Here is an 18,140-nt window from a genome sequence, read left to right as displayed (position 1 = left end):
AAACTCAATTGCTGACTCAATTGCTGACTCAATTGCTGACTCAATTGCTGACTCAATCCGGTATGTGGTTCTCCTTAACGGCCGGACGGCTCATGAGGAGCGTCAGGGAAAGTGTTGTATACCTCCAGTCTGACTCAATCCGGTATGTGGTTCTCCTTAACGGCCGGACGGCTCATGAGGAGCGTCAGGGAAAGTGTTGTATACCTCCAGTCAAGTTGATTTGCACATTTTCATCGACATTGGTGTCGTATTGGTGTAGATATGAATTTAACATTGAGCTTCAATCAATCCCTACTAATATTATGATATCATTATATTTCTATATTATTATATTACTATTATATTATTATATTACTATATTATTATAATTCTATATTATTATATGACTATATTATTATAGTACTATTATATTATTATTATATTACTATTATATTATCATATTACTATAACATTATTATATTACTGTTATATTATTATTTTTCTATATTATTATATTACTATTATATTTCCAAAATTTTATATTACTGTTACATTATTATATTACTATTATATTACTATTATATTATTATATTACTGTTATATTATTATATTACTATATTATTATTATATTACTATAACATTATTATATTTCCATAATATTATATTACTGTTATATTATTATATTACTATAACATTATTATATTTCCATAATATTATATTACTGTTATATTATTATATTACTATAACATTATTATATTTCCATAATATTATATTACTGTTATATTATTATATTACTATAACATTATTATATTTCCATAATATTATATTACTGTTATATTATTATATTACTATAACATTATTATATTTCCATAATATTATATTACTGTTATATTATTATATTTCTATATTATTATTATATTTCTATATTATTATTATATTACTATAACATTATTATATTTCCATAATATTATATTACTGTTATATTATTATATTACTATATTACTATTATATTATAATGGATGTAGCAGCCTGTAACCAGTTTTGTAGAAAGTGTGGGGGGAGTCGAGGATAAGTGCCTGCTGGGCATCATTTCCAAAATCTGAACTTTACACTGTTTCTAACGTACGTGTGTGTGTGTGTGTGTGTGTGTGTGTGTGTGTGTGTGTGTGTGTGTGTGTGTGTGTGTGTGTGTGTGTGTGTGTGTGTGTGTGTGTGTGTGTGTGTGTGTGTGTGTGTGTCGGGGTGTGTGTGTGTGTGTGTGGTGTGTCGGGGTGTGTGTGTGTGTGTGTGTGTGTGTGTGTGTGTGTGTGTGTGTGTGTGTGTGTGTGTGTGTGTGTGTGTGTGTGTGTGTGTGTGTGTGTGTGTGTGTGTGTGTGTGTGTGTGTGTGTGTCAGTTGGCAGGAACAGGAGTATTGGCTGTAGGGCTGTGGCTGCGTTTTGACTCTCGGACTGAGGGACTGTTCAGTGGAGAGGACTCTCCTTCTGTCTTCTTCACCGGTAAGACTGAGCTCTCACCCCTAACCCCTACACTCTTACCCCTACACCCTAACCCCTACACCCTAACCCCTATACCTTAAATCCTGCTTCTCACCCATAACTATAACCCCTACACCCCAACCCCTACACCCCAACCCCTACACCCTAACCCCTACACCCCAACCCCTACACCCTAACCCCTACACCCTAACCCCTACACCCTAACCCCTATACCTTAAATCCTGCTTCTCACCCATAACTATAACCCCTACACCCCAACCCCTACACCCCAACCCCTACACCCTAACCCCTACACCCCAACCCCTACACCCTAACCCCTACACCCCAACCCCTACACCCCTACACCCCTACACCCCAACCCCTACACCCTAACCCCTACAGCCCAACCCCTACACTCTTACCCCTACACCCTAACCCCTACACCCCAACCCCTACACCCTAACCCCTACACCCTAACCCCTACACCCTAACCCCTACACCCCTACACCCCAACCCCTACACCCTAACCCCTACACCCCAACCCCTACACCCTAACCCCTACACCCTAACCCCTACACCCCAACCCCTACACCCCTACACCCCAACCCCTACACCCTAACCCCTACAGCCCAACCCCTACAGCCCAACCCCTACACCCTTACCCCTACACCCTAACCCCTACACCCCAACCCCTACACCCTAACCCCTACACCCTAACCCCTACACCCTAACCCCTACACCCTAACCCCTACACCCCTACACCCCAACCCCTACACCCTAACCCCTACACCCTAACCCCTACACCCCAACCCCTACACCCTAACCCCTACACCCCAACCCCTACACCCTAACCCCTACACCCTAGCCCCAACCCCTACACCCCAACCCCTACACCCTAACCCCTACACCCTAACCCCTACACCCCAACCCCAACCCCTACACCCTAACCCCTACACCCTTACCCCTACACCCCTACACCCCAACCCCTACAGCCCAACCCCTACACCCTTACCCCTACACCCTAACCCCTACACCCCAACCCCTACACCCTAACCCCTACACCCTAACCCCTACACCCTAACCCCTACACCCCTACACCCCAACCCCTACACCCTAACCCCTACACCCTAACCCCTACACCCCAACCCCTACACCCCTACACCCCAACCCCTACACCCCAACCCCTACACCCTAACCCCTACAGCCCAACCCCTACAGCCCAACCCCTACACCCTAACCCCTACACCCCAACCCCTACACCCCTACACCCCAACCCCTACACCCTAACCCCTACACCCTAACCCCTACACCCCAACCCCTACACCCTAACCCCTACACCCCAACCCCTACACCCTAACCCCTACACCCTAGCCCCAACCCCTACACCCCAACCCCTACACCCTAACCCCTACACCCTAACCCCTACACCCCAACCCCAACCCCTACACCCTAACCCCTACACCCTTACCCCTACACCCTAACCCCTACACCCCAACCCCTACACCCTAACCCCTACACCCTAACCCCTACACCCTAACCCCTACACCCCAACCCCTACACCCTAACCCCTACACCCTAACCCCTACACCCTACACCCTAACCCCTATACCTTAAATCCTGCTTCTCACCCATAACTATAACCCCTACACCCCAACCCCTACAGCCCAACCCCTACACCCCAACCCCTACAGCCCAACCCCTACACCCCAACCCCTACACCCTAACCCCTACACCCCAACCCCTACACCCCAACCCCTACACCCTAACCCCTACACCCTAACCCCTACACCCTAACCCCTATACCTTAAATCCTGCTTCTCACCCATAACTATAACCCCTACACCCTAACCCCTACACCCTAACCCCTACACCCCTAACCCCTACACCCCTAACCTCTACACCCTAACCCCTACAGCATAAAATATCTCCTCTCAGCTAGTGGTATCATCATGTCTGTTAGAAACTCTAAGGTCCAAAAATAGGTTTCTAACATACACACATACTTACCTCTCTACACAGGATCAGGGACAGGGGTCAGAGACCAGGAACAGGGGTCAGGAACAGGGGTCAGAGACAGGGAACAGGGGTCAGAGACAGGGATCAGGAACAGGGGTCAGAGACAGGGATCAGGAACAGGGGTCAGAGACAGGGATCAGGAACAGGGGTCAGGGACAGGGATCAGGAACAGGGGTCAGGGACAGTCAGGGACAGGGGTCAGGATAAGGGGTGAGGGGTGAGGGGTCAGGGACAGAGTCAGGGACAGTCAGGGACAGAGTCAGGGACAAAGGGACAGGGGTCGGGTACAGAGTCAGGGACAGGGTAAGGGGTCAGGGACAGAGTCAGGGACAGAGTCAGGTACAGAGTAAGGGGTCAGGGACAGAGTCAGGTACAGAGTAAGGGGTCAGGGACAGAGTCAGGGACAGAGTAAGGGGTCAGGGACAGAGTCAGGGACAGAGTCAGGGGTCAGGGACAGAGTCAGGTACAGAGTAAGGGGTCAGGGACAGAGTCAGGGACAGAGTCAGGGGTCAGGGACAGAGTAAGGGGTCAGGGACAGAGTCAGGGACAGAGTCAGGGGTCAGGGACAGAGTAAGGGGTCAGGGACAGAGTCAGGTACAGAGTAAGGGGTCAGGGACAGAGTCAGGGACAGAGTCAGGGGTCAGGGACAGAGTAAGGGGTCAGGGACAGAGTCAGGTACAGAGTCAGGGGTCAGGGACAGAGTCAGGGACAGAGTAAGGGGTCAGGGACAGAGTCAGGTACAGAGTCAGGGGTCAGGGACAGAGTCAGGGACAGAGTCAGGTACAGAGTAAGGGGTCAGGGACAGAGTAAGGGACAGAGTCAGGGGTCAGGGACAGAGTAAGGGGTCAGGGACAGAGTCAGGTACAGAGTAAGGGGTCAGGGACAGAGTCAGGGACAGAGTCAGGTACAGAGTAAGGGGTCAGGGACAGAGTCAAGGACAGAGTAAGGGGTCAGGGACAGAGTCAGGGACAGAGTAAGGAGTCAGGGACAGAGTCAGGGACAGAGTAAGGGGTCAGGGACAGAGTCAGGGACAGAGTCAGGGACAGAGTCAGGGACAGAGTCAGGGACAGAGTAAGGGGTCAGGGACAGAGTCAGAGACAGAGTAAGGGGTCGGGGACAGAGTAAGGGACAGAGTCAGGGACAGAGTAAGGGGTCAGGGACAGAGTAAGGGGTCAGGGACAGAGTAAGGGGTCAGGGACAGAGTAAGGGGTCAGGGACAGAGTAAGGGGTCAGGGACAGAGTCAGGGACAGGGTAAGGGGTCAGGGACAGGGTAAGGGGTCAGGGACAGGTTAAGGGGTCAGGGACAGGTTAAGGGGTCAGGGACAGAGTAAGGGGTCAGGGACAGGTTAAGGGGTCAGGGACAGGTTAAGGGGTCAGGGACAGAGTCAGGGACAGAGTCAGGGACAGGTTAAGGGGTCAGGGACAGAGTCAGGGACAGGTTAAGGGGTCAGGGACAGGTGAAGGGGTCAGGGACAGGTTAAGGGGTCAGGGACAGGTTAAGGGGTCAGGGACAGGTTAAGGGGTCAGGGGTCAGGGACAGAGTCAGGGACAGGTTAAGGGGTCAGGGACAGAGTCAGGTACAGGTTAAGGGGTCAGGGACAGAGTCAGGGACAGAGTCAGGGACAGAGTCAGGGTAAGGGGTCAGGGACAGGGTAATGGGTCAGGGACAGAGTAAGGAGTCAGGGACAGAGTCAGAGAGAGTCAGGGACAGAGTAAGGGGTCAGGGACAGAGACAGGGGTCAGGTACAGGGGTCAGGGACAGAGTCAGGGACAGAGTAAGGGGTTGGGGACAGAGTCAGGGACAGGGGTCAGGGACAGGGTCAGGTAAGGGGTCAGGGACAGGGTCAGGTAAGGGGTCAGGTACAGGGGTCAGGGACAGAGTCAGGGACAGAGTAAGGGGTCAGGGACAGAGTAAGGGGTCAGGGACAGAGTAAGGGGTCAGGGACAGTCAGGGACAGAGTCAGGTACAGAGTAAGGGGTCAGGGACAGAGTAAGGGGTCAGGGACAGAGTAAGGGGTCAGGGACAGAGTAAGGGGTCAGGGACAGAGTCAGGGACAGAGTAAGGGACAGGGGTCAGGTACAGGGTCAGGGACAGAGTAAGGGGTCAGGGACAGAGTCAGGGACAGAGTAAGGGGTCAGGGACAGAGCAAGGGGTCAGGGACAGAGTAAGGGGTCAGGGACAGAGTCAGGGACAGAGTAAGGGGTCAGGGACAGAGTCAGGGACAGAGTAAGGGGTCAGGGACAGAGTCAGGGACAGAGTAAGGGGTCAGGGACAGAGTCAGGGACAGAGTAAGGGGTCAGGGACAGAGTCAGGGACAGAGTAAGGGGTCAGGGACAGAGTCAAGGACAGAGTCAGGGACAGAGTCAGGGACAGAGTCAGGGACAGAGTCAAGGACAGAGTCAGGGGCAGAGTCAGGGGCAGAGTCAGGGGCAGAGTCAGGGACAGAGTCAGGGACAGAGTCAGGGACAGGTTAAGGGGTCAGGGACAGAGTCAGGGACAGAGTCAGGGGTCAGGGACAGAGTAAGGGGTCAGGGACAGAGTCAGGGACAGAGTAAGGGGTCAGGGACAGAGTCAGGGGTCGGGGACAGAGTCAGGGACAGAGTCAGGTACAGGTTAAGGGGTCAGGTACAGAGTCAGGGACAGAGTCAGGTACAGGTTAAGGGGTCAGGGACAGAGTCAGGGACAGAGTCAGGGACAGAGTAAGGGGTCGGGGACAGAGTCAGGGACAGAGTCAGGGGTCAGGGACAGAGTCAGGGACAGAGTCAGGTACAGGTTAAGGGGTCAGGGACAGAGTCAGGTACAGGTTAAGGGGTCAGGGACAGAGTCAGGTACAGGTTAAGGGGTCAGGGACAGAGTCAGGTACAGGTTAAGGGGTCAGGGACAGAGTCAGGGACAGAGTCAGGGACAGAGTAAGGGGTCGGGGACAGAGTCAGGGACAGAGTCAAGGACAGAGTAAGGGGTCGGGGACAGAGTCAAGGACAGAGTAAGGGGTCGTGGACAGAGTCAGGGACAGAGTCAAGGACAGAGTAAGGGGTCAGGGACAGAGTCGGGGACAGAGTCAAGGACAGAGTAAGGGGTCAGGGACAGAGTCAGGGACAGAGTCAGGGACAGAGTAAGGGGTCAGGGACAGAGTCAGGTACAGGTTAAGGGGTCAGGGACAGAGTCAGGGACAGAGTCAAGGACAGAGTAAGGGGTCGGGGACAGAGTCAAGGACAGAGTAAGGGGTCTGGGACAGAGTCAAGGACAGAGTAAGGGGTCAGGGACAGAGTCAGGGACAGAGTCAAGGACAGAGTAAGGGGTCAGGGACAGAGTCGGGGACAGAGTCAAGGACAGAGTAAGGGGTCAGGGACAGAGTCAGGGACAGAGTAAGGGGTCAGGGACAGAGTCAGGGACAGAGTAAGGGGTCAGGGACAGAGTCAGGGGTCAGGGACAGAGTCAGGGACAGAGTAAGGGGTCAGGGACAGAGTCAAGGACAGAGTAAGGGGTCAGGGACAGAGTCAAGGACAGAGTAAGGGGTCAGGGACAGAGTCAGGGACAGAGTCAAGGACAGAGTAAGGGGTCAGGGACAGAGTCAGGGTTGGAGGGTGTATCATCATATCACCAGGGTTACAGAGGGCTGCTATATCACCAGGGTTACAGAGGGCAGCTATATCACCAGGGTTACAGAGGGCTGCTCTATCACCAGGGTTACAGAGGGCTGCTACATCACCAGGGTTACAGAGGGCTGCTATGTCTCCAGGGTTACAGAGGGATGCTATGTCTCCAGGGTTACAGAGGGCTGCTATGTCACCAGGGTTACAGAGGGCTGCTACATCACCAGGGTTACAGAGGGCTGCTATGTCTCCAGGGTTACAGAGGGATGCTATGTCTCCAGGGTTACAGAGGGCTGCTATGTCACCAGGGTTACAGAGGGCTGCTATATCACCAGGGTTACAGAGGGCTGCTCTATCACCAGGGTTACAGAGGGCTGCTCTATCACCAGGGTTACAGAGGGCTGCTATATCACCAGGGTTACAGAGGGATGCTATATCACCAGGGTTACAGAGGGCTGCTATATCACCAGGGTTACAGAGGGCTGCTATATCACCAGGGTTACAGAGGGCTGCTATATCACCAGGGTTACAGAGGGCTGCTATGTCTCCAGGGTTACAGAGGGCTGCTATGTCTCCAGGGTTATAGAGGGCTGCTATGTCACCAGGATTACAGAGGGCTGCTATGTCACCAGGATTACAGAGGGCTGCTATATCACCAGGGTTACAGAGGGCTGCTATATCACCAGGGTTACAGAGGGCTGCTATATCACCAGGGTTACAGAGGGATGCTATATCACCAGGGTTACAGAGGGCTGCTCTATCACCAGGGTTACAGAGGGCTGCTATGTCTCCAGGGTTACAGAGGGCTGCTATATCACCAGGGTTACAGAGGGCTGCTACATCACCAGGGTTACAGAGGGCTGCTACGTCACCAGGGTTACAGAGGGCTGCTATATCACCAGGGTTACAGAGGGATGCTATATCACCAGGGTTACAGAGGGCTGCTATGTCTCCAGGGTTACAGAGGGCTGCTATATCACCAGGGTTACAGAGGGCTGCTCTATCACCAGGGTTACAGAGGGATGCTCTATCACCAGGGTTACAGAGGGCTGCTATGTCACCAGGGTTACAGAGGGCTGCTATATCACCAGGGTTACAGAGGGCTGCTATGTCACCAGGGTTACAGAGGGCTGCTCTATCACCAGGGTTACAGAGGGCTGCTATATCACCAGGGTTACAGAGGGCTGCTATATCACCAGGGTTACAGAGGGCTGCTATATCACCTGGGTTACAGAGGGCTGCTATATCACCAGGGTTACAGAGGGCTGCTATATCACCATGGTTACAGAGGGCTGCTATATCACCAGGGTTTACAGAGGGCTGCTATATCACCAGGGTTTACAGAGGGCTGCTACATCACCAGGGTTACAGAAGGCTGCTACATCACCAGGGTTACAGAGGGCTGCTACATCATCAGGGTTACAGAGGGCTGCTATATCACCAGGGTTACAGAAGGCTGCTATATCACCAGGGTTACAGAGGGCTGCTACATCACCAGGGTTACAGAGGGCTGCTATATCACCAGGGTTACAGAGGGCTGCTATGTCTCCAGGGTTACAGAGGGATGCTATGTCTCCAGGGTTACAGAGGGCTGCTATGTCACCAGGGTTACAGAGGGCTGCTCTATCACCAGGGTTACAGAGGGCTGCTCTATCACCAGGGTTACAGAGGGCTGCTATATCACCAGGGTTACAGAGGGCTGCTATATCACCAGGGTTACAGAGGGATGCTATATCACCAGGGTTACAGAGGGATGCTCTATCACCAGGGTTACAGAGGGATGCTATATCACCAGGGTTACAGAGGGCTGCTATATCACCAGGGTTACAGAGGGCTGCTATGTCTCCAGGGTTACAGAGGGCTGCTATGTCTCCAGGGTTACAGAGGGCTGCTATGTCACCAGGATTACAGAGGGCTGCTATATCACCAGGGTTACAGAGGGCTGCTATATCACCAGGGTTACAGAGGGCTGCTATATCACCAGGGTTACAGAGGGCTGCTATATCACCAGGGTTACAGAGGGATGCTATATCACCAGGGTTACAGAGGGCTGCTCTATCACCAGGGTTACAGAGGGCTGCTATGTCTCCAGGGTTACAGAGGGCTGCTATATCACCAGGGTTACAGAGGGCTGCTACATCACCAGGGTTACAGAGGGCTGCTATGTCACCAGGGTTACAGAGGGCTGCTATATCACCAGGGTTACAGAGGGCTGCTATATCACCAGGGTTACAGAGGGCTGCTATGTCTCCAGGGTTACAGAGGGCTGCTATATCACCAGGGTTACAGAGGGATGCTATATCACCAGGGTTACAGAGGGCTGCTATGTCTCCAGGGTTACAGAGGGCTGCTATGTCTCCAGGGTTACAGAGGGCTGCTATGTCTCCAGGGTTACAGAGGGCTGCTATGTCTCCAGGGTTACAGAGGGCTGCTATATCACCAGGGTTACAGAGGGCTGCTATATCACCAGGGTTACAGAGGGATGCTATATCACCAGGGTTACAGAGGAATGATACATCACCAGGGTTACAGAGGGCTGCTATGTCACCAGGGTTACAGATGGCTGCTATATCACCAGGGTTACAGAGGGATGCTATATCACCAGGGTTACAGAGGGCTGCTATGTCTCCAGGGTTACAGAGGGCTGCTATGTCTCCAGGGTTACAGAGGGCTGCTATGTCACCAGGGTTACAGAGGGATGCTCTATCACCAGGGTTACAGAGGGATGCTATATCACCAGGGTTACAGAGGGCTGCTATATCACCAGGGTTACAGAAGGCTGCTATATCACCAGGGTTACAGAGGGCTGCTACATCACCAGGGTTACAGAGGGCTGCTATATCACCAGGGTTACAGAGGGCTGCTATGTCTCCAGGGTTACAGAGGGATGCTATGTCTCCAGGGTTACAGAGGGCTGCTACGTCACCAGGGTTACAGAGGGCTGCTATATCACCAGGGTTACAGAGGGATGCTATATCACCAGGGTTACAGAGGGCTGCTATGTCTCCAGGGTTACAGAGGGCTGCTATATCACCAGGGTTACAGAGGGCTGCTCTATCACCAGGGTTACAGAGGGATGCTCTATCACCAGGGTTACAGAGGGCTGCTATGTCACCAGGGTTACAGAGGGCTGCTATATCACCAGGGTTACAGAGGGCTGCTATGTCACCAGGGTTACAGAGGGCTGCTCTATCACCAGGGTTACAGAGGGCTGCTATATCACCAGGGTTACAGAGGGCTGCTATATCACCAGGGTTACAGAGGGCTGCTATATCACCAGGGTTACAGAGGGCTGCTATATCACCAGGGTTACAGAGGGCTGCTATATCACCATGGTTACAGAGGGCTGCTATATCACCAGGGTTTACAGAGGGCTGCTATATCACCAGGGTTTACAGAGGGCTGCTACATCACCAGGGTTACAGAAGGCTGCTACATCACCAGGGTTACAGAGGGCTGCTACATCATCAGGGTTACAGAGGGCTGCTATATCACCAGGGTTACAGAAGGCTGCTATATCACCAGGGTTACAGAGGGCTGCTACATCACCAGGGTTACAGAGGGCTGCTATATCACCAGGGTTACAGAGGGCTGCTATGTCTCCAGGGTTACAGAGGGATGCTATGTCTCCAGGGTTACAGAGGGCTGCTATGTCACCAGGGTTACAGAGGGCTGCTCTATCACCAGGGTTACAGAGGGCTGCTCTATCACCAGGGTTACAGAGGGCTGCTATATCACCAGGGTTACAGAGGGCTGCTATATCACCAGGGTTACAGAGGGATGCTATATCACCAGGGTTACAGAGGGATGCTCTATCACCAGGGTTACAGAGGGATGCTATATCACCAGGGTTACAGAGGGCTGCTATATCACCAGGGTTACAGAGGGCTGCTATGTCTCCAGGGTTACAGAGGGCTGCTATGTCTCCAGGGTTACAGAGGGCTGCTATGTCACCAGGATTACAGAGGGCTGCTATATCACCAGGGTTACAGAGGGCTGCTATATCACCAGGGTTACAGAGGGCTGCTATATCACCAGGGTTACAGAGGGCTGCTATATCACCAGGGTTACAGAGGGATGCTATATCACCAGGGTTACAGAGGGCTGCTCTATCACCAGGGTTACAGAGGGCTGCTATGTCTCCAGGGTTACAGAGGGCTGCTATATCACCAGGGTTACAGAGGGCTGCTACATCACCAGGGTTACAGAGGGCTGCTATGTCACCAGGGTTACAGAGGGCTGCTATATCACCAGGGTTACAGAGGGCTGCTATATCACCAGGGTTACAGAGGGCTGCTATGTCTCCAGGGTTACAGAGGGCTGCTATATCACCAGGGTTACAGAGGGATGCTATATCACCAGGGTTACAGAGGGCTGCTATGTCTCCAGGGTTACAGAGGGCTGCTATGTCTCCAGGGTTACAGAGGGCTGCTATGTCTCCAGGGTTACAGAGGGCTGCTATGTCTCCAGGGTTACAGAGGGCTGCTATATCACCAGGGTTACAGAGGGCTGCTATATCACCAGGGTTACAGAGGGATGCTATATCACCAGGGTTACAGAGGAATGATACATCACCAGGGTTACAGAGGGCTGCTATGTCACCAGGGTTACAGATGGCTGCTATATCACCAGGGTTACAGAGGGATGCTATATCACCAGGGTTACAGAGGGCTGCTATGTCTCCAGGGTTACAGAGGGCTGCTATGTCTCCAGGGTTACAGAGGGCTGCTATGTCACCAGGGTTACAGAGGGATGCTCTATCACCAGGGTTACAGAGGGATGCTATATCACCAGGGTTACAGAGGGCTGCTATATCACCAGGGTTACAGAAGGCTGCTATATCACCAGGGTTACAGAGGGCTGCTACATCACCAGGGTTACAGAGGGCTGCTATATCACCAGGGTTACAGAGGGCTGCTATGTCTCCAGGGTTACAGAGGGATGCTATGTCTCCAGGGTTACAGAGGGCTGCTATGTCACCAGGGTTACAGAGGGCTGCTCTATCACCAGGGTTACAGAGGGCTGCTCTATCACCAGGGTTACAGAGGGCTGCTATATCACCAGGGTTACAGAGGGCTGCTATATCACCAGGGTTACAGAGGGATGCTATATCACCAGGGTTACAGAGGGATGCTCTATCACCAGGGTTACAGAGGGATGCTATATCACCAGGGTTACAGAGGGCTGCTATATCACCAGGGTTACAGAGGGCTGCTATGTCTCCAGGGTTACAGAGGGCTGCTATGTCTCCAGGGTTACAGAGGGCTGCTATGTCACCAGGATTACAGAGGGCTGCTATATCACCAGGGTTACAGAGGGCTGCTATATCACCAGGGTTACAGAGGGCTGCTATATCACCAGGGTTACAGAGGGCTGCTATATCACCAGGGTTACAGAGGGATGCTATATCACCAGGGTTACAGAGGGCTGCTCTATCACCAGGGTTACAGAGGGCTGCTATGTCTCCAGGGTTACAGAGGGCTGCTATGTCTCCAGGGTTACAGAGGGCTGCTATATCACCAGGGTTACAGAGGGCTGCTACATCACCAGGGTTACAGAGGGCTGCTATGTCACCAGGGTTACAGAGGGCTGCTATATCACCAGGGTTACAGAGGGATGCTATATCACCAGGGTTACAGAGGGCTGCTATGTCTCCAGGGTTACAGAGGGCTGCTATATCACCAGGGTTACAGAGGGATGCTATATCACCAGGGTTACAGAGGGCTGCTATGTCTCCAGGGTTACAGAGGGCTGCTATGTCTCCAGGGTTACAGAGGGCTGCTATGTCTCCAGGGTTACAGAGGGCTGCTATATCACCAGGGTTACAGAGGGCTGCTATATCACCAGGGTTACAGAGGGATGCTATATCACCAGGGTTACAGAGGAATGATACATCACCAGGGTTACAGAGGGCTGCTATGTCACCAGGGTTACAGATGGCTGCTATATCACCAGGGTTACAGAGGGATGCTATATCACCAGGGTTACAGAGGGCTGCTATGTCTCCAGGGTTACAGAGGGCTGCTATGTCTCCAGGGTTACAGAGGGCTGCTATGTCTCCAGGGTTACAGAGGGCTGCTATGTCACCAGGGTTACAGAGGGCTGCTATATCACCAGGGTTACAGAGGGCTGCTCTATCACCAGGGTTACAGAGGGCAGCTTTGTCACCAGGGTTACAGAGGGCTGCTCTATCACCAGGGTTACAGAGGGCTGCTATATCACCAGGGTTACAGAGGGCTGCTATATCTCCAGGGTTACAGAGGGCTGCTATATCACCAGGGTTACAGAGGGCTGCTATATCACCAGGGTTACAGAGGGCAGCTATGTCTCCAGGGTTACAGAGGGCAGCTATATCACCAGGGTTACAGAGGGCAGCTATATCACCAGGGTTACAGAGGGCAGCTATGTCTCCAGGGTTACAGAGGGCAGCTATGTCTCCAGGGTTACAGAGGGCTGCTATGTCACCAGGGTTACAGAGGGCTGCTATGTCTCCAGGGTTACAGAGGGCAGCTATGTCTCCAGGGTTAAAGAGGGCTGCTATGTCACCAGGGTTACAGAGGGCAGCTATATCACCAGGGTTACAGAGGGCTGCTCTATTACCAGGGTTACAGAGGGCAGCTTTGTCACCAGGGTTACAGAGGGCTGCTATATCACCAGGGTTACAGAGGGCTGCTATGTCTCCAGGGTTACAGAGGGCTGCTATGTCTCCAGGGTTACAGAGGGATGCTATGTCTCCAGGGTTACAGAGGAATGACATCATGTTAATTACTGGGGTTAGGGTTAGAGGGTTACAGAGGGCTGCTCTATCACCAGGGTTACAGAGGGCTGCTATATCACCAGGGTTACAGAGGGCTGCTACATCACCAGGGTTACAGAGGGCTGCTATATCTCCAGGGTTACAGAGGGCTGCTATATCACCAGGGTTACAGAGGGCTGCTATATCTCCAGGGTTACAGAGGGCTGCTATATCACCAGGGTTACAGAGGGCTGCTATATCTCCAGGGTTACAGAGGGCTGCTATATCACCAGGGTTACAGAGGGCTGCTATATCTCCAGGGTTACAGAGGGCTGCTATATCACCAGGGTTACAGAGGGCTGCTATATCTCCAGGGTTACAGAGGGCTGCTATATCTCCAGGGTTACAGAGGGCTGCTACATCACCAGGGTTACAGAGGGCTGCTATATCACCAGGGTTACAGAGGGATGCTATATCACCAGGGTTACAGAGGGCTGCTATATCACCAGGGTTACAGAGGAATGACATCATGTTAATTCTGTCTCAGAATCCGTTAGTGGGAGGAGTTGTTTTTCTGACATCACCATGATCTGTTGACCAAGACATCATTTCTTCTAGCTGGATCTGTTGGCACCAAACAAGTGTGTGTGTGTGTGTGTGTGTGTGTGTGTGTGTGTCCATCCCTGCATTAGCTTGTGGTTTGTGACAGAGTGAGACTAGAGAAAAACTTTCAACATCAGCATTCATCATTTGTAACGGTTAAAGCCGTTATTCACTGTGTTGGTGTGTGTGTGTGTGTGTGTGTGTGTATGGTGTGTGTGTGTGTGTGTGTGGTGTGTGTGGTCCACAGGTGTGTATATTCTGATCGCTGCGGGGGCGTTGATGATGGTCGTGGGGTTCCTGGGCTGCTGTGGAGCCATTAAGGAATCCCCCTGCATGCTCGGACTGGTGAGGATCAATGATGGTGATCATACAATACAATCACACACGTTTCATTGAAAGAGAAAGGCCTCACACCCTGTCTGTCTCTCGTTCTCCCCCCTGTCTGTCTCTCTCCCCGCCCCCTTTGTCTCTCGTTCTCCCCGTCTCCAGTTCTTCTTCTTCCTGTTGTTGATCTTTGGGGTGGAGGTAGCAGCAGGGATCTGGGGGCTCTCCAATAGAGATACGGTAACACACTCAGAGGCTGTTATACTGTGTGTTGTGCTGACTGTGTGGACAGACCATCAGACATTCTATTTCAGCTCAATACAAAACCTGAGCATCTCTACATTCTCATGTCTCTCCTCTCCCGCCCTGTCTGTCTCCCCTCCCCTCTCTGTCTCTCCTCTCCCGCCCTGTCTGTCTCCCCTCCCCTCTCATGTCTCTCCTCTCCCGCCCTGTCTGTCTCCCCTCCCCTCTCATGTCTCTCCTCTCCCGCCCTGTCTGTCTCCCCTCCCCTCTCTGTCTCTCTTCTCTCCCCCTGTCTCTCCTCTCTCTCCCTGTCTGTCTCCCCTCCCCTCTCTATCTCTCTTCTCTCCCCCTGGTTTCTCTCCTCTTCCCTTGCCTGTCTCTCTCCCCTCCCCTTGTCTGTCTCTCCCCTCCCCCTGGTCTCTCTCCTCCCCCCCTGGTCTCTCTCCCCTCCCCCTGGTCTCTCTCCCCTCCCCCTGGTCTCTCTCCCCTCCCCCTGGTCTCTCTCCCCTACCCCTGGTCTCTCTCCCCTCCCCTTGTCTGTCTCTCTCCCCTCCCCCTGGTCTCTCTCCCCTCCCCCTGGTCTCTCTCCCCTCCCCCTGGTCTCTCTCCCCTCCCCCTGGTCTCTCTCCCCTCCCCCTGGTCTCTCTCCCCTCCCCCTGGTCTCTCCCCTCCCCCTGGTCTCTCTCCCCTCCCCCTGGTCTCTCTCCCCTCCCCCTGGTCTCCCTCCCCTCCCCCTGGTCTCTCTCCCCTCCCCCTGGTCTCTCTCCCCTCCCCCTGGTTTCTCTCCCCTCCCCCTGGTCTCTCTCCCCTCCCCCTGGTCTCTCTCCCCTCCCATTGTCTGTCTCTCTCCCCTCCCCCTGGTCTCTCTCCCCTCCCCCTGGTCTCTCTCCCCTCCCCCTGGTCTCCCTCCATTCCCCCTGGTCTCCCTCCATTCCCCCTGGTCTCCCTCCCCTCCCCCTGGTCTCCCTCCCCTCCCCCTGGTCTTCCTCCCCTCCCCCTGGTCTCTCTCCTCTCCCCCTGGTCTCTCTCCCCTCCCCCTGGTCTCTCTCCCCTCCCCCTGGTTTCTCTCCCCTCCCCCTGGTTTCTCTCCCCTCCCCCTGGTCTCTCTCCCCTCCCCCTGGTCTCTCTCCCCTCCCCCTGGTTTCTCTCCCCTCCCCCTGGTCTCTCTCCTCTCCCCCTGGTCTCTCTCCCCTCCCCCTGGTCTCTCTCCCCTCCCCCTGGTCTCTCTCCCCTCCCCCTGGTCTCTCTCCCCTCCCATTGTCTGTCTCTCTCCCCTCCCCCTGGTCTCTCTCCTCTCCCCCTGGTCTCTCTCCTCTCCCCCTGGTCTCTCTCCCCTCCCCCTGGTCTCTCTCCCCTCCCCCTGGTCTCTCTCCCCTCCCCCTGGTCTCTCTCCCCTCCCCCTGGTCTCTCTCCCCTCCCCCTGGTCTCTCTCCCCTCCCCCTGGTCTCTCTCCCCTCCCCTTGTCTGTCTCTCTCCCCTCCCCCTGGTCTCTCTCCCCTCCCCCTGGTCTCTCTCCCCTCCCCCTGGTCTCTCTCCCCCTCCCCCTGGTCTCTCTCCCCCTCCCCCTGGTCTCTCTCCCCCTCCCCCTGGTCTCTCTCCCCCTCCCCCTGGTCTCTCTCCCCTCCCCTTGTCTGTCTCTCTCCCCTCCCCTTGTCTGTCTCTCTCCCCTCCCCCTGGTCTCTCTCCCCTCCCCCTGGTCTCTCTCCCCTCCCCTTGTCTGTCTCTCTCCCCTCCCCTTGTCTGTCTCTCTCCCCTCCCCCTGGTCTCTCTCCCCTCCCCCTGGTCTCTCTCCCCTCCCCCTGGTTTCTCTCCCCTCCCCCTGGTCTCTCTCCCCTCCCCCTGGTCTCTCTCCCCTCCCCCTGGTCTCTCTCCCCTCCCCTTGTCTGTCTCTCTCCCCTCCCCCTGGTCTCTCTCCTCTCCCCCTGGTCTCTCTCCCCTCCCCCTGGTCTCTCTCTCCCCTCCTCCTGGTCTCTCTCTCCCCTCCCCCTGGTCTCTCTCCCCTCCCCCTGGTTTCTCTCCCCTCCCCTTGTCTGTCTCTCTCCCCCTGGTCTCTCTCCCCTCCCCCTGGTCTCTCTCCCCTCCCCCTGGTCTCTCTCCTCTCCCTCTGGTCTCTCTCCCCTCCCCCTGGTCTCTCTCCCCTCCCCCTGGTCTCTCTCCTCCCCCTGGTCTCTCTCTCCCCTCCCCCTGGTCTCTCTCCCCTCCCCCTGGTTTCTCTCCCCTCCCCTTGTCTGTCTCTCTCCCCCTGGTCTCTCTCCCCTCCCCCTGGTCTCTCTCCCCTCCCCCTGGTCTCTCTCCCCTCCCCCTGGTCTCTCTCCTCTCCCCCTGGTCTCTCTCCTCTCCCCCTGGTCTCTCTCCCCTCCCCCTGGTCTCTCTCCCCTCCCATTGTCTGTCTCTCTCCCCTCCCCCTGGTCTCTCTCCTCTCCCCCTGGTCTCTCTCCCCTCCCCCTGGTGTCTCTCTCCTCCCCCTGGTCTCTCTCCCCTCCCCCTGGTCTCTCTCCCCTCCCCCTGGTCTCTCTCCCCTCCCCTTGTCTGTCTCTCTCCCCTCCCCCTGGTCTCTCTCCCCTCCCCCTGGTCTCTCTCCCCTCCCCCTGGTCTCTCTCCCCTCCCCCTGGTCTCTCTCCCCTCCCCCTGGTCTCTCTCCCCTCCCCCTGGTCTCTCTCCCCTCCCCCTGGTCTCTCTCCTCTCCCCCTGGTCTCTCTCCTCTCCCCCTGGTTTCTCTCCCCTCCCCCTGGTCTCTCTCCTCTCCCCCTGGTTTCTCTCCCCACCCCCTGGTCTCTCTCCCCTCCCCCTTGTCTGTCTCTCTCCCCCTGGTCTCTCTCCCCTCCCCCTGGTCTCTCTCCCCTCCCTCTGGTCTCTCTCCCCTCCCCCTGGTCTCTCTCCCCTCCCCCTGGTCTCTCTCCTCCCCCTGGTCTCTCTCTCCCCTCCCCCTGGTCTCTCTCCCCTCCCCCTGGTCTCTCTCCCCTCCCCCTGGTTTCTCTCCCCTCCCCTTGTCTGTCTCTCTCCCCCTGGTCTCTCTCCCCTCCCCCTGGTCTCTCTCCCCTCCCCCTGGTCTCTCTCCCCTCCCCCTGGTCTCTCTCCCCTCCCCCTGGTCTCTCTCCTCTCCCCCTGGTATCTCTCCCCTCCCCCTGGTCTCTCTCCCCTCCCATTGTCTGTCTCTCTCCCCTCCCC

At 54.6% G+C, this 18,140-nt stretch overlaps 1 protein-coding gene across 3 annotated transcripts in view; it reads left to right on the top strand.

Moving 5' to 3' along the window:
* The window catches only part of LOC129864881 (CD9 antigen-like), a 73,763-nt gene that overhangs the window by 51,846 nt on the left and 3,777 nt on the right, over window positions 1–18,140 (top strand). For all 3 annotated transcript variants that reach the window (XM_055937177.1, XM_055937178.1, XM_055937179.1), the window contains exons 2-4: window positions 1,374–1,476; window positions 14,653–14,750; window positions 14,895–14,969. In XM_055937177.1, coding sequence (XP_055793152.1) covers window positions 1,374–1,476; window positions 14,653–14,750; window positions 14,895–14,969 — 276 coding nt within the window. The remainder of the gene's footprint in view (window positions 1–1,373; window positions 1,477–14,652; window positions 14,751–14,894; window positions 14,970–18,140) is intronic.

The sequence above is a fragment of the Salvelinus fontinalis genome, chromosome 11 (genome assembly GCF_029448725.1).
Source record: "Salvelinus fontinalis isolate EN_2023a chromosome 11, ASM2944872v1, whole genome shotgun sequence".
NCBI lineage: Eukaryota > Metazoa > Chordata > Actinopteri > Salmoniformes > Salmonidae > Salvelinus > Salvelinus fontinalis.
Note: the sequence above shows the minus strand (reverse complement) of the source record. Positions and strands in the feature narration are given on the sequence as shown.